Genomic DNA, 16,353 nt, shown 5'->3' with positions numbered 1-16,353 from the left:
GATTGTTGTGTTCCGGTTTGAAGGACTTTGTAGGCAGTGTTATTACCAGGCATTATGAGATATAACGTCTATTTCTTTGACATATCTCGAAAAGTCGAGCGCTAAGCAGTATTTACATTATTTTATTTTTATAATTGTAAGTTCAACACGTGTTCGTATTCTGTTTACGTTCATGGCGTATGATATTAAAAAGTAAATTATCAGTTTATTGAAATCGAAAACACTTTAACACATTAAGTTCTGAGGTTACCGGCAAATGAAATAAGTAAGGATAATCATAAAAGCTTGAAGTTTAGTGCATTGACTCGATTGTAAGCGAAAGGATCGTGACATTAAAACATCTTAACCTTAAGCGGTCATTAAAATTGCGATATTCCTTGTCACATCAGTCGATTATAATTAAAATAACTATAGCTCCGTCGCTTGCTCTTTTTCAAAAATATCAAGACTTGCTATTTTTAGTGGTAGTATGTCTCTCATATGTGGGAGTACGTTTGGGTTGGTACCACCGCAATGTCTATTTATGCCACCAAGCAGCAGTCTGTAGTCACTATTGTGCTCCGGTTGGAAAGACATTGTAGCCAGTGTAACTACTGGACATAATAAGACTTAACATCTCATCTCTCAGGATGTTGAGCCAATGGACTACCTAACAACAGCTAATTTGTCGACCGATTCATAACTGAATATACTCAGACTTACTATTTAAAATAACTGATTGTGGCGGGGAACATCGAAAGCAATAGATTGCGCGGTCGTTCACTAACAAGATGGTCCGATTATATGAAAATCTCATTATTTCTCTACAAATTCTACGCAGTGATACGAGATGCGCAGGAGAGTAATCGGTAGAGACAGGTCCTTTGTTCCAGATGTAGCCTTCTTGATCGCAATCCTCGGAATGAGAATCCGTCTCGTCTTAAAAGACAGGAATTATAACTGACGACAAATTACAGGGCTTTGTGCACACATGATCAGCGTCTCAGACATCATTGTGTTTCACAAAGGAGTACAGCTGCTGAATGTGAGTCGCTAGGGGCTGCTCAAGGTTGAGAGTTGAGACGCGGCTTTTGTGTTCCTTGTACTGAGTACAGGACATTTGAGAGTTAGTATTTTAAAGTTTTTGGTACTCCTAAACAAAACTACATAACTGTTTTTTTTTTTAATTTAATTTAGTTTTTATTCCCCACGTTTCGAAGACTTCTGCGTGCATTCTTTGTACTAAGTTAATGAGAAAATAAATATATTAGGAAGATATGACATGTGTTATGGTTTAAAACTTTTTAAATCAACACATAATTACACTAATGAAATCATTTAGCTGGACTAGAATATAAAAAGTAAATAACCCTTTTGCAACCCTATTGGTATTGGTATTGGTTATGGGCTCCTTTTTCCGCACTTAGCCCGTAAAAAAAAAGTCGGGCCATTGTGCGTGACGTGCATGCCGGCTACAGAGCAAGCCAGCCTAACTCCTTCCAGAAGCGCAGGATCCTCCTGGTGTCTCCACAGGCTTCTCGGAGTGACCCCGGCGAATCGAGGATTTTTGCCCGTTGCGCAGCTACTCCTTCACATTCCAGGATGACGTGGTAAGCTGTTTCATCGGCCAACAGACATCCCCTACATAGGGGGCTGTCGGTTATACCTAGAACATATAAATGTTTGTTTAGTGGGCAATGTCCAGTAATGGTACCTACGACTATGCGTAGGGATGCCCTGTCCAAAGATAAAAGGCGCTTAGTCAGACGAGAGTCCGGGTGTGGCACGGCTTCCCGGGATTGTCTGCATGTACTGATACTCGCCCATTGATCCGCGTGTAGTTTATGTGTTCTGTGACGCAGCCATGTTCTCAGCTGGTAAAGGGGAGCGCCATTATTGGTTCGGGACCCAGTAAAGTCTGGTCCGATCCTCTTTTGCCAGCTCGTCAGCTGCGTCATTTCCTAGAGAGCCACTGTGCCCTTTGATCCACTGTAGGGTAACTGAGTTAGTCTTTCCTATACCCTCCAGTGCTTGGTGGCACTCTAGTATGAGCCCTGATTGAATGGTCTTGCTATCAAGGGCTCGTAATACAGCAGCGCTATCGGATACAATGCGTATTTTGTGGCCTATAAGGCCCCGCTTTTCCACTGCTCTGGCTGCCTCCGTGATGGCGACACATTCACATTGGTAGATGGAACTGTGTGCGCCTAAGGCCATTGATATCTTGATGTTAATTTCTGGTGAGAACACACCTGCCCCCGATCCTGTCCTGGTCTTAGACCCATCGGTGTATATTCGCAGTTCGTGTGTGCCAGACCAGTCATGCTGTTCTTCGGTCAGCCTTACGGTGTAGTTTTTTCCGAAGATATATTGTTTGGGTACCCTGTCGTTGGGAGCGGCCATCAGTGGTTTATAGTTGATGGCCTCTACCAGAATTTCGGCGTGGGCACCTATTGCTGTACCCCAGAGCTTGAGTGTCTTTAGCCTGACTGCTGCTGAGGCTGCCTCTTGTTGGATAAACAGATCCAGGGGCGGCAGTCCCAACAGGACCTCTAAAGCAGCTGTGGGTGTAGTTTTCATGCAGCCCGTTGTAGCTGTACACGCTAATCTCTGAAATTGCTGCAGTTTGTTTCTAGCTGTGGATAGTTTGGTTCTGGGCCACCAGACTACAGCTCCATAGGTGGTGATTGGTCGTACCACCGCAGTATATAGCCATCTGGCAATTTTAGGGTGTACGCCCCAAGTTTTGCCGAGAAGTCTTTTACACTGCCAGAATGTGATACAGGCCTTTTCTAGTTTGTGGTCCAGATGTTTATTCCATAACAGTTTATCATCCAAAATGACACCTAGGTATTTCACCTCTTTTGTAAGAGATAACGTGGTGCCTTGTAATTTAGGTAAGCGAAAATTTTCTATAGTTCGCTTTCTTGTGAACAATACGAGTTCGGTTTTCGATGGGTTTGCCGTTAGTCCTTGTTCTAGGCACCATCGTTCGACGATTTTGAGGGCCCCTTGCATGAGATCGCATAGGACGCCTTCGAATTTTCCCTTAACAAGGATCGCTACATCGTCTGCATAGCCTACAGTGTGGAAGCCCGCCTCGTTTAGTGACCTAATTAGGTCATCCACTACGAGGTTCCACAGGAGTGGCGATATTACTCCCCCCTGTGGGCAGCCTTTCGATACAATGGCTCGGACTTTGCCATTGACTGTCACCTGCACCGCTCTTTTCCTTAGCATATTACCTATCCAGTTGGCTGTGGATGGGTCAGCACCATGGTTGAGCAGTGCACGGCTTATGCTGTTAAACTGCGTCTTGTCAAAAGCTCCTTCGATGTCAATGAAGGCTGCAAGCGCTGAAGATTGAGTTGATAGTGCGCTCTCTATTGTCGTAATGACATTGTGAAGCGCTGATTCGGTTGATTTGCCAGAGGAGTAGGCGTGTTGTTGGTGATGTAGAGGGTGGTAAGTTAGAGCCTCATCTCGGAGATCTCGATCACACAATCTCTCCATTGCCTTAAGAAGGAAGGAAGCAACCCTATTATAAATATATACTTAAAACAATTTGACGCATAAAGTGATGTTCTCATAGACAATAATCGTTCCACAAAAAACAATATAAACAAAGGTGTTATTCTATAATTAAATACAATGAAACATGCTAATCAGGCTTGCGTAGCCAGGGTCACAACACCAAAAATGTGTCTAGAACTGTTATCGTACTACAGGCAACCTTATGAAGGTCACTGGAACCCGTTAGGTACGGTAAACTAACTGGAACAAATCTATGGACCCGTATGTTAGGGTTGGCACAAATAAAGCGATTCGTCACACATTACTTATAAAAATAAAGAGTCGCTGTTAAACTGTCAAGTACAAAGTGAAAATAAAAGCTTTATCTATAATATAAAAATGAATCGCTAAATGTGTTGGTAAGCGCATAACTCAAGAACGCCTGGACCAATTTGGCCAATTCTTTTTTTCTAATATTCGTCGAAGCTCAAGGATGGTTTTTACGGCGAGAAAATATCAAATAATTGCCGGAAAAACCCTAAAAACAGTCCTTTTCTTTATCCCATACAAACGTTTTCTAACTAATAAGTAGAGTCAATTTGAGCTTTATTGCTATTTTATAAAGTTTACTGTTGTCTAAGCAATGTAGGTGTGTTCCTAACATCAAAGCAGTGTGCGTTGGCGCACAGAATATAATAATGTAATGTCGCGTTCTGAAACTCAACAAAAGTGATATCGCGGACCCGACTAAATTGAACAGTCACAAAATGTAATATATCATTAGTTATTTGGTTGGCTTCGCGATATTATCTCTTTTGTTTTACTTTAAAATGCATATTTTTTGTTAATAATTATGATGATTACCAATAAAGCGATTACTTACTTTTAAATGCTTATATCTGTTTTATTTAATAATTATTTTTTATTCACAACGCCCTATCACCAGGGTGAAGGTTCTGTTCAGGAGAATTTTTGCCCCGACAATAAAATAGATAGGAACAATAAACTGTCATATTACAAATCTTTTGGACAGGACGAAGTCTGTCGGGTCCGCTAGTTAAGTAATAATATCCGTGTCAATTTATATGATCTTTATCACTTGTAAATTATCAATTATCATGTAGGTCATAGGTCTTTGTAGATATTGTTAGAAAAAGGGAAGGGATTTGTGAAATTGAAAGTTTAACTAGATCCTACTCTGTCCATCCGGTACACTGGGGCCACTGCTGTGTCCGAATAAAAAAGTCTACTTAAGGCGATACCTCAAGGTACATTTTCATACATTTTGTTTCACCTTTAATCTGGGTAACTAAACAAGTATTGGCAAGTAATGAATTTAAATTCACGTCTAGTTAGTGATTAGTTCTCGCAGTTGAAAGAAAAACGTAAAAATAAATAATATGCATGGATATTTCGGCCTTTAAAATTTAATATGACGAAATTTTAAAGGCAGAAATATCCATGATTATTGATTATTTTTACGTTTTTCTTTCAACTGCGAGAACTAATCACTAACTAGACGTGAATTTAAATTCTTTACTTGCCAATACTTGTTTAGTTACCCAGATTAAAGGTGAAACAAAATGTATGAAAATGGACCTTGAGGTATCGCATTAAGCAAAGTTACTAAGCTGAGGAGGAAGGACTGACTGTACTCCCCATATTACCACAAATTAAAATATTATTATTATTTAATTTTCTTTATTTGTTCTTACGTGTATTGTTTGTTCTTTCTTCTTTATTCTCCTCTTTCTCCCTTCCGATATAGAATTCTCACAAAATCGCATTATAAATTTGAATAGGAGAGAGGAGAGGGGGGGAGGGTAGAGAGGAAAAGCGTAGCTACTATTTTTGTTTGTTTAAATTGTTGTGCACATCTGTCACAAATGTAAGCACTAGCCTAAGTTTTATTGTCTGGTTAATTTATATGTTTGTGTTTGCATTGTTGGTGTGCCTAAATAAATAAATAAATAAATATTATATGGTTCTATTAATTCATGCATGATATCAAATTATCCATGGACTATAGGATACCTCTACCATTCTAAAATTACTTTTAGTCTAGAAACCCTAATTAGAAATAATTAAAAACATTTGCCGCTAGTTCTATACAACTATCTTTATAAACTTTACCAAGGATAGCGTAGTATTGATAAAAATTCAATTCAAGTTTTATTACAAATCATTAACACACATAAAGTTTTAGTTGTTGCAAGCGAAAGCAATTAAATGTTCATTCCGTATTTACACAAAGAATAGTTTATTTTTTATGAAAAATGAAAGTAATTTTTATAAACAACATTGCACACGGCTTTACAACAGAAATAATCATGTCACTCGTATTTCGAAATGAACTCCCTTATTGTGGAAATTCAAATGCATTATTCAGTGGGATTTTCAGATTAATCCTTGCATACGAGACTCAAACCGCATTATAATTAGGAATGATATCTCACTGCTCAACGTTCATTCTATCTATACTCTATATACTATTATATAAAGCTGAAGAGTTTGTTTGTTTGAACGCGCTAATCTCAGGAACTACCAGTCCAAACTGAAAAAATCTTTTTGCGTTGGATAGCCCTTTGTTCGTGGAGTGCTATAGGTTATATATCATCACGCTATACCCAATAGGAGCGGAGCAGTAATGGATAATCTCAGGAACTACCGATTCGAACTGAAAAATTATTTTTGTGTCGAATAGCCCTTTGTTTGTGGAGTGCTCTAAGTTATATATCATCACGCTATGACCAATAGGAGCAGAGCAGTAATGAAACATGTTGCAAAAACGGGGACAATTTATTAGTTTTGAGAGCTTCCGTTGCGTGCGCTGCGTAAACAGTTAAAGTTATGCAACAATGATGTATGACGGGATTGTTCCTGTTAAAAGTTCTAAAAAATATATTATAAAACAAAGTCCCCGGCTGCATCTGTCTGCCTGAACGTCTTAAACTCAAAAACTACCCAACGTATTAAGATGAATTTTGGTATGGAGATAGTTTGAGACGCTGGGAAGAACATAGGCTCCCGGGAAACTACTACTTTTATAACGGAAAACTTTAGCCTGAAAAACTTTATAACGCGGGCTGAGTCGCGGGCAAAAGCTAGTTTCATATAAAAGGCATTGTTCTACGCCTTAATACATTCATATACGTCATACAAGGGAATTCCGTTGTGAGGCCCTTAACCCTTTCAACCCGTTTCTAGTGTAATGGCCTTAAGTGCCATTTCATAGTTGTCCGACACGGCTGTCGGCACAAAGCTGCGTGATCGCGACATTTGGCGTCACTTCAACAGAAGGGTTGTAGAGACCTTTTATACCAGGGAATAAGGACCATATTGTACACGTGTAAATTGGTCTAAGAGTAAAATCACGTATCAACAATATGAACTATGACTGCGAAGTATTTTAGACGGTTTTATATGGTTAGTAAGAGTTAATACTGAATAAATTAAATTCGGGTGTATCCATGCGGTAATGCGTGACGGACTTTTTCATGTTTCTTTTTTAATCTATTATTATATCAAGCTTAAGAGTTAAATAACTGTATTCTATTGCGTTCGCTAAAATTGTTATTTATTTAAATTCCAAAATCTGTTAATCATCGAATATACAAACTATTTGTCCTGTATACCATATACGACAGTTAAGTGTCGTAGTATCCTTACTATATTCGTTGCCTAAACAAGAGATTGATCTTTCAGACTATCCGGAAATTTCACCGAATTCTTAGGTAGCTAGAAAGAACTCGCTTTTCCACATATTCATATACAGGCTAATCTTGACACACAGCATATTTATTTGGGACACTATGGCGGGTTTTACATGTTTGATCGCTATCAGAGTTATCGCAATTGCAAAGCCCACAAACCCAATTAAAAAAGGAAGTAATCGTCTAGACCACGATATAGACTAAATAAAGGATTTGCTACAGCACAGAGCCTAGCTTAAAACACATATAATTCTAACTTCTCGCGTATAGTTCGTCACACACGTGGTTCTTTGACTTCTATATTCTATTACCCAACGTCGGAGGGTTAATTTTCTCTATTCTAATAAAATAGACATATACGTATATTATATTAATATATTAATATGTTTATTTTATTATACATATACGTATTTACGACCCTCGATAACTTAACATGGAACCAGTGGAAAACGGCATTATCTTTTTTATGAAACGGCAAAATGGCGTCGAAAATGTATCTCTGAGTGTGCAAGACAAAAAATACAATCCAAATATAGCTTCTGGTGCAAGTGATAGATCGGATGTGAACCGAATAGCCTCAGGTTCGATGATGAGGAAATAAGTGGGATTTACAATAATATTTGATTTCCGAGTTATGGGACAGGATCCTCTTGTAGTTACTACTTTCTTAATACAAGATCTACCGTGATAGTTTGTGGTCACCAACATAATATTTAATAAGTAGTGGGTATGAATACCTTTGGACTCCTTTGCATTATAATAGGTGATGTACTTATTCGCTACTAATCTGTCATCGCCACTACGCCTAGGTTTCTGAATCTGCTCATAGATAGTTTCAACAAATGACAAGTCATACAAAGTCATATTACAATCTTATCTTTATGCTATAATGGAATTGAATACAATGTTGACTGGCGAGACGTGACCCTCACATTCAAAGTGGCGGTTTAGTTCAGTCAACAAACTGCTGTTTGACAGATTATCCGATAGCCTTTAAGCCTGACGCATACCTACCTTACAATAGAACATCACATTTATTTTTTAAAAGTGCCACATCGTGCGAGTTAGTATTACTCAATCACTATTATACATTTTACTTCACCCGATCCTAAGCATCTATATATAGTCTAAGTCTGATTCACAAGTCACCCCCGGGAACGTATTCAGTAGAATCTATAAAACATTAAAAACCTCTTACTAATCTGAATTCACGTCATTCCAGTGCAACGATCTGACACATGACCCTTTCATCTATATTACTTTACTCTATGCATGACCCGCAGTACTTCCAAAGGCATAGTGTTGGCAACTTCATAATTTTCGTTAGCTTTATTTATCTGACATCCAACTAAAGTCAAATTTTATCTCAATATTAACCAATCTCAACGCTCCGTTCTATCCAATGCTTAGCCACTGCGAAGGCTGTCGTACCTAAAGCACTGAAAAATAGACTGTTCCTCATAGCACTGTTCTGTACTCAAAGTTTGTGATACGGCCGTAAGTCTCGTGATATTGAGAGCAATCTCAAGTCTAGTATCGTGACCTCTGACACTACTATCAGTTGTAACGATATCTATAACATAAATCATTCGTGTTGGAACTGTCCAATCAGCGAACAAGTTTCGTTTTAGAGTTCCGTATACAAGGGTACCAATTGGATCTTATTAGTAAACTTAAATGGTACCTCTAGTCTGTTCGTTTGTTTATAGGACTTTTAACATCTCAAGTAAATAGGTATTAGTAAGTTTTGGTAACGTGGGCCGAAAAACGAACAAATAGATCATCTGATGTTAACTGATCTCTATAAGCTATAAACCCTCACAATACCAGAAGCCAATAATGCCAGCTCTGAAAATAGAGATTAGGAAGAGAAAGTTGAACTTATTTGGACCTCTACAAATCTCACTAAGATACAACAGTCACTTCATACTATTATCGTGTAATTTATGTATTTAATATTATCGTCTGCGAGAGGCGACATTGGCAGGGCCAGGGTCGCGTATTGAATCATTCGGTTTCCCAAAATAGTACTGATAAAGTCAATGCCGTTCGTTGATTCGACAAAATGTTGACCACAAATGTTCGTTCCGGAACACAAATAATATCTGATTAGCATAAGAGACTACTGTAATAAAATTAAAAATCGTTGAAGCTCATACAGGCATACAAAAGGCCTTCAGAAATGTCACATACAAGAGAAAAGATTGAATTTCATGTAATGTTGGGACAAAGACATCAACGATAAAAGAAAACTCAAAATTTAAAAACAAGAACAGGTTTGGCATAAAAAATGGGGGAAGTTTATAAGAAAAATATAGACTACGATAACCATTTTTTGTTAATTGTCCACTCGTGTTCTTAAGTCTTATTGTCTTCATTAAAATAATATTCAAAATTCATTAACACAACAATAAATTTCATAACATTGTTGTGTTAATTGATTGACAATATCGATAATGGTTTAACAGTAAAAAAATCTCTGCGCTGAGCTCCGCCATGTATTCCTCGGCTCTTGGTCCTCGCCTCAAGGGAATAATGACAAATCTAATATAGAGCATAAGTAGTCATTTATAAAACGCAAAATCAAAGGCACTTCTAAAACACAAGCACCTCCGAACTGAATGAAACTGGCTACATCACGGCTCCGTTATCAGCGTCCAATTGCATTGAGGTTATCATCTGGTTCCACATGCTCAGCACATCAGTGGTCGATAGTTGATACTTCATTGATTCTATATTGCATGTAAACATGCGCTGATAAATAATGATTCAATGTGCAATGTTTTTTCATACAGTGTTGTTTTCTGAGGATCATTGGTGTATTGACATACTTCGGCTGTAGCACTATCAGCTCTAGAATCAATCTTGAGAGCTGCCAATATATTCTTCTGTTTAAGAACGTTGAAAATCAATATGATTAAAATGTACTCAGCGAACCGTGAGAGTAGATCCGTGCCTACCTCTTTAAAGTTATAAGCGATATGGTCGTTTTCACACAATCGCTGAATCCGCCGAATTTTTTTTATTTGCTCTATTCTTGCATCTAATTTTCTGATCGTTCTATATCAACAAATGGGCACATTCCAAACTGAACAATTATGTAACGAATTTGTTAGTACATGTAACAACATCAAACAATCGAGCTATAGAAATGGGAGATAGTTTACTAAACGCTGAGTTATTTAAAAAATAAATGTGGGTAATACAATAGTATTGCAGGAGACATTATATAAGGAGTAACTTGGAACGTAACGCTTGAGGTGCGGTCAAGCGGATCAAAAGCAAAATATATAAAAAAACTCTTTAAGCAGAGTCAGTCAATGATCCATGAAATACATTAATATTTTTTTTTGTTTTTGTTTTCTTAGGATTACACATTGATAGGAACTCAAAGCTTTCAATTCATTCAACATTGCTTTTTTCATTATTTTTATTTTTTAGATTAGTAGTTTAAGAAGAAACAAATTAATAATTTCTTTGAACACTTTTTATTGAAGGAGAAGTTTCTCCCTCTCTTCTATGTTGCCGTGCTCTGCAGGGTCCACGATTATGTACTTTCCTTAATTTGTAAAACCTATATTTTAACAATTGTGGAGTGCAATAAATTGAATTGAATTCGCATTTCGTCGGAGATAGGCAAACCGCGTTAATGACGAAAGCGACACAAAAAAAAAAATACTTATTACTAAACGTTTCAATTATAATCCTATAAGTACTTTTTGCTCTGTCTTGTACGCGGTATTGCATTTTCCCGACAATTTGAATCTGGCCCTAAATTGCATTATACCTACCTAATATAAATTGCGTTATCTCCCTCGCGGTAGAGCGCCAGGTGGGAATTGGAATTTCAAATTATTCGACCACTGTTAAAACAGGATAATGCATGTTTTTTTTAAAATATCAAACATACGCAAGTCAGATAACAAGTTCGCAGCTGATTCCAATTAAAAACGAAACAATATTTGTACTATAGTTTACAATAAATAAATTTGCGAATGCTGTTGAAATATGATTTTGTAATAAACTACATAATATCTAAGCGTGCTATAGTTTTTCCACATTTATATCGGCATCTACAAGTATACCTCGTGTAAGATAATCGCTATTCGGACAAACACAAATATCCTACCACCACCAGCAATGTTTAGTATTTTCATTGTTCAAGAGAAAAATTCGTTAAACAGACAAACGAACATTGCAAACAGCTTTACTCAGAGAACAATTAGCACGGGTCTAGTCAACATTTTGTTTGCGAACATTCGCCCCCTTGTTAGACCTCATGTGGGTCAAGGCTTTAGGTACATAATGTGACAATTTTCGAAGTAATGGATGAGAGGGGTGACAAACAAAGAGTGATTGTTCAAGACCCTATTCTGGAATCGGTTCCAGTTCGAATACCAATTCTTTAGGACATTATTCTGTCTGTAACAGCAATGAGTACGGAAAAGATGACCCCTGTAAATTTTTTATTAAAATTGGGTAAAAAATGCACCAGTAATTTATGTTTTAAACATTGTAATGTGCAGTAGTAGTTGCAAAGTGCGGATATCGCTCTATCTCATTCTTTAGCATGCATCTTAATTTCCGATGACGTCGCGTGCACGTATTACGCCTTTCCTCTTGTTTCTTGACACTTACCCCTTCCAACGCAATTCAAAGACTTGGAACTTATTGATTTTTACTGCATTTTAATTCATCCCTCTGTGTTAGAGTTTATACGAGGTAATTAATAAAAGTAAAGAACAATTACTCTATTCTCAGAGATTGTTTTTTGGACTTATTTAATTAAATAGCGCCCATATACATGGACCCAGTGATTTGTGCTGACGATTCGGGTTCCAGAATTAAAACGATTCATATATAAAACATCTTCTGACTGTATCCAAACAAGTTAAAACAATTCAGGCTACCATCATGTAATGTGAAAAGTAATCATGAACCAAAATTACACAAAACATATCTCATACCATTCCACCATTTCAAGATGAAGAATTCTCCTAATTTTCCTAATACTTACAACTAACGATTCTCTCCGAATAACAAACGTATTGATTGTTATTACGAGACGGACAATTGGATAATTAACTAATTAAGTTTGTCTACCAATTTTATTAGCCGTAAAGTCGAAGTAAATTCGTTTGTTATCACTTCCTTATAGTTGTTTGTAAATTCGTAATAGAAACGTCTAATGAAAATAGATGTATTTAAATATTGGACGCCCTCGGTAGCGTGGTTGTATTATGTGCGTGCTATGAGGTGCCTGTGTTCGATCCCGGGCCAGGCTCTGATAGCGTTTTGCTCAATATCAGACCGGAGTCTGGAATTTGTGCCCAAAATGGCGATAGGCTCGCCCACTATACACATCTAGGATGGAACACACTTATGCGAAAATTGGATGCACTGGTTGCATCTGTGCCTGCCGTTTAGGAGACAACGGTGTGATGTGTGAACGTTTTTTTTTAATTGCAAAAGGATATTTAGAATGCTACCCTTAAGAAAATGATGTGTCATTTTTAACATTTTACCAAAAACTCGCCAATCAAGAAAAACTCCGTCCTAACCCTCTTTGATGAATCAGGGACACCTTAGAGGTTCCGATAGAAGAAGCACCCTAGTTAACAACCCTACGCAGTCCTTGCGTCCCTCTTCCATGTAGTTATGAGACATCTGATGCCCCAGGATAAAAATGCACAGCAGTATCATGCGCTACTTTATGTTTTAGTTATTAGATGACCTTACAAGCGCTGATGATAAAAACAGACTAATATGTATTCTATTTATAAAGAATCGATATAATTATAAACAAACTCAGTATTATACAAGCATGAAGCAGCTGTGATCATCAAACAGCTTCAAATCCATGTTTTAATTCCCTTTACACTATCTGTCATAAAATTGTGACAAAACATGAGTTACGAAATTCCACTTCAGTTTACGTTTAATGCAAGTTTTATTGGAATAGATTGGTTCGCGTTTAGCTTTCGTCATTCAATAGTATCTTTTTTTATATAATATTATGAAAGGATTTGACATTGTTACATCATTCATTATTGTACAGGTAGATCAGCGCGTGCCATGCTTTTACTAACTTTAAGGTTAAAAATCTTGGTACTTAAGATTTGTTACAATGATATAAACTTCGTGACTAAAAACTATTGAACAATTATTTTTTCTATAGATACAAATGTACAGTCGCTGCAAGGCTATGAAAATGTTTGAACAAGTGTGTTCCCTGTTCAGTGTTCTGTTTTTGCCCTTTGCGTATTCTAAAGACGATTTAAACAAATTAATAACGCATGATATGTTTTGCAAGGTTACCTTCTAATTATTGAGGCTATTCATTTTATTTTAATACCGTATTCCGTGCAATATTTCTAAACATAATATCTTTGTGTTTACTTTTCGATTACATATATGTAGCTATTTAGAAATAATGTTATTTTAAATAGTCTAGTGTCTACAAGTAGTATGTACTTACTTGAATAATTTATTAATTATTATTATTTTTTTGTTTCTTTTTTAATAATGATAATTTATTTGCAGGAAAACGTATAATAGATGATACAGACAACTTAGGATATGAAGAATATATATGTAAGTAATCGTTATTTATAAATCGAACATAATATTATTGTCTCTACATTTCTGATTAAAAAAGTTCCGTAATCTGAAAATTAATAGTCATAAGTCATCGTAATATTTATTCGATACCTACTTATTCCGATAAGGTTCTCATATAACTTTATACTGCAGATAAATGATTCATTTTACCAATAAGTTTACGATTGCTTGCCGAAACCGAGAGGTCAAAGGTAGAAGACACTGGGTCCGAGGGGTTGCATGCGGTAGGGGTGGGGCGGGGGGTGTGGATCGGGGAAATCGATGACGCCACGTGTTCGTATGACGCAACTACGCTTGAATGTTGGATGGGAAGGATTTTTGGCGGGAAAATGATTATGTTTCACAAATTTGATGCCCGAATGTTTTGATTTAATCACTTACCTATATTCTCATGTAATATACTTAATTAAACTGCATCATTGGATGCAGGCTATGTTAGGCCATGTTTTTTATAATATTATAACTCGACAAGCACATTTCGTAGAAAATTTAAATTCGAATCTATTCTAAGCGTGATGAGCCAAAATCCACTTAATTTGAATATATTTAACAATAAATTTAACTAACTTAGGTACGTAAGTCATTACTTATTAAGAGGTTTTAATTAAGTATGTGTTCAGAACTTTTTTATGAGTCTATGTTTTTTATAAGGAAACACATTAATGCCCTCTGATTTTTATCTACCTCAGAAACATCTCCAATTCAACTATTTAACGGTGTAAACTCAATCCCATTACCAATTTTATTTTGGAAAATAGATCTCATCAAATTTGTTACTTATTAAAATAAAAAATATATTTTGATATAGGTAATTACACATATTATTATACGTCATTTGTTTATGTATTTTACGCGACAATTCTTCGCTGATTATGTCGATCGTAGTATTGCTTTTTATTTATTATTTATTTACGACATTAAAAGGTCAGTGAATTACTTGTTTAATCATATGTAAATAAATTTATATAAGGAAACAAAATAAATATTGTGTATAACGTGTGCTAATCGCTGGCTCGTCTAAAATATTGAATGATACGATATAAATAATATTTTTTAGATTATTCTTGAAGCCGCAGACATTTAACAAGCCGGATAGATCGACAGGAAAATTTTAAATGTTTGTATTATTTTTTCTGAAGCTATACTAAATGACATCTATAACAATAAGTTTATTTAATACCAAAATTTTAAAAAGGTATGCACCCAATCTTATTATTTTTTTAAATCATTAAGAAATATTTTATTCATATATTTCTTTATAGAAAAGCAGTGTGTCAAGTTTTTTTTTAAGTCTATTAATATTAAATGTCATAGGTGAGAAACTTATTAAAATAATAGAATATTTTTATTTTACAAATATTGCATTTCTATTTACTTACATTTTGTGTTTTATTCCTTAGACAAATATTCAACAAAATAAATTTCAAATCAGAACTCACTACACTGATACAGATTCCCGCGTTTTCCGATACGAGCGACTAAGCCCGCCAACACGGGCCGCGAGACTGCCGTACAGACGCTGCGACAAGGACAGGAGATAACTTCTCTATGAAAGTGAAAGGGATGTTCGCTAGCGTAGCTTATTGAGCGAGGGTTGAATTAGGGGTGACTCGGGGTTAGCTAGGAAATAGTGTGAAAACAGTCACGCATTGTATAGTTAAAGCGCCTATAATGAACACTAGTCTACATTTATTAAAATACCTCAGTTTATATTGCAATAATAGATAAGTATTTCCGTATAGTTGAATATAAATTTCTCGTTTTCAATATTGTAGATTATGTAATGCGCTTGTTAAACACTATTACTATTCCTACTTGGTTGTATATCGTCGCATCCTTGGTTAGTGATAACACCCTGTGGAATGTGAGGTCCAAGATTCGATTCCCATGTCAAACAATATTGTATAGATTTTTATTATGCAATTGCCCCGGACCGCCTAGAGAAAAACATCGTTAGACTATGAACTGGGGCGTAAGTAAAACCTAAGTCCAATCAGTTCCGCGACAAAAATACGTGTTATGCTAATCCACACGTGAGTTTGATCGATAAAAGGAAAGATGATACTACTAATTTAAGTAACCATTGTTAAACTTTTGTTTTGATAAAATGATTAGAAGCGACGATATAAAACAAAAATTATCATTATATGTAGGTAAGTAAGTTTTTTGATTCGAAATAAACGAATTTTAACCTTGAATATTAAAAATATGTATATGACGAAGATGTACGAACAAAGATTTTGTTTCACATTTGAGTGCATTCATATAAGATGTGATCTTTCAAGGTCAGAATTTAGATAAAAATAGGTAAATTTGGTTTTAGGAATTACGCATTTTTTTGTATTGCTTTGAATGACGAGACGAGCTTGCCGTTCGCCTATGGTAAGATGATATGGTCTCCTATGATTATAATGGTAAGCAATACGACCACCTTTACCTAAACATTAGAAACACCATCCAACACCCTGAATCACAAAGTATTGTTTGGTATTCCACTGCGCTCGCCATCCTGTGACATGATATGTTA

The 16,353-nt window shown here is 36.2% G+C and overlaps 1 protein-coding gene across 2 annotated transcripts in view; it reads right to left on the bottom strand.

The window, feature by feature from the left end:
• The window catches only part of LOC115447111 (Y+L amino acid transporter 2), a 52,645-nt gene extending 37,277 nt beyond the window's left edge, over nt 1-15,368 (bottom strand). Inside the window, exon 1 of one of the 2 annotated variants that reach the window (XM_030174046.2) lies at nt 15,206-15,368. In XM_030174046.2, coding sequence (XP_030029906.1) covers nt 15,206-15,207 — 2 coding nt within the window. In that variant the 5' untranslated portion in view covers nt 15,208-15,368. Of the gene's footprint in view, nt 1-1,349; nt 1,369-15,205 lie in introns of those variants that run through there. The other variant, XM_037440241.1, reaches the window with a different exon arrangement.
• Between the last annotated feature and the right edge of the window lie 985 nt (nt 15,369-16,353).

This window comes from Manduca sexta, chromosome 18 (genome assembly GCF_014839805.1).
Source record: "Manduca sexta isolate Smith_Timp_Sample1 chromosome 18, JHU_Msex_v1.0, whole genome shotgun sequence".
Taxonomy (NCBI): Eukaryota; Metazoa; Arthropoda; class Insecta; order Lepidoptera; family Sphingidae; genus Manduca; species Manduca sexta.
Note: the sequence above shows the minus strand (reverse complement) of the source record. Positions and strands in the feature narration are given on the sequence as shown.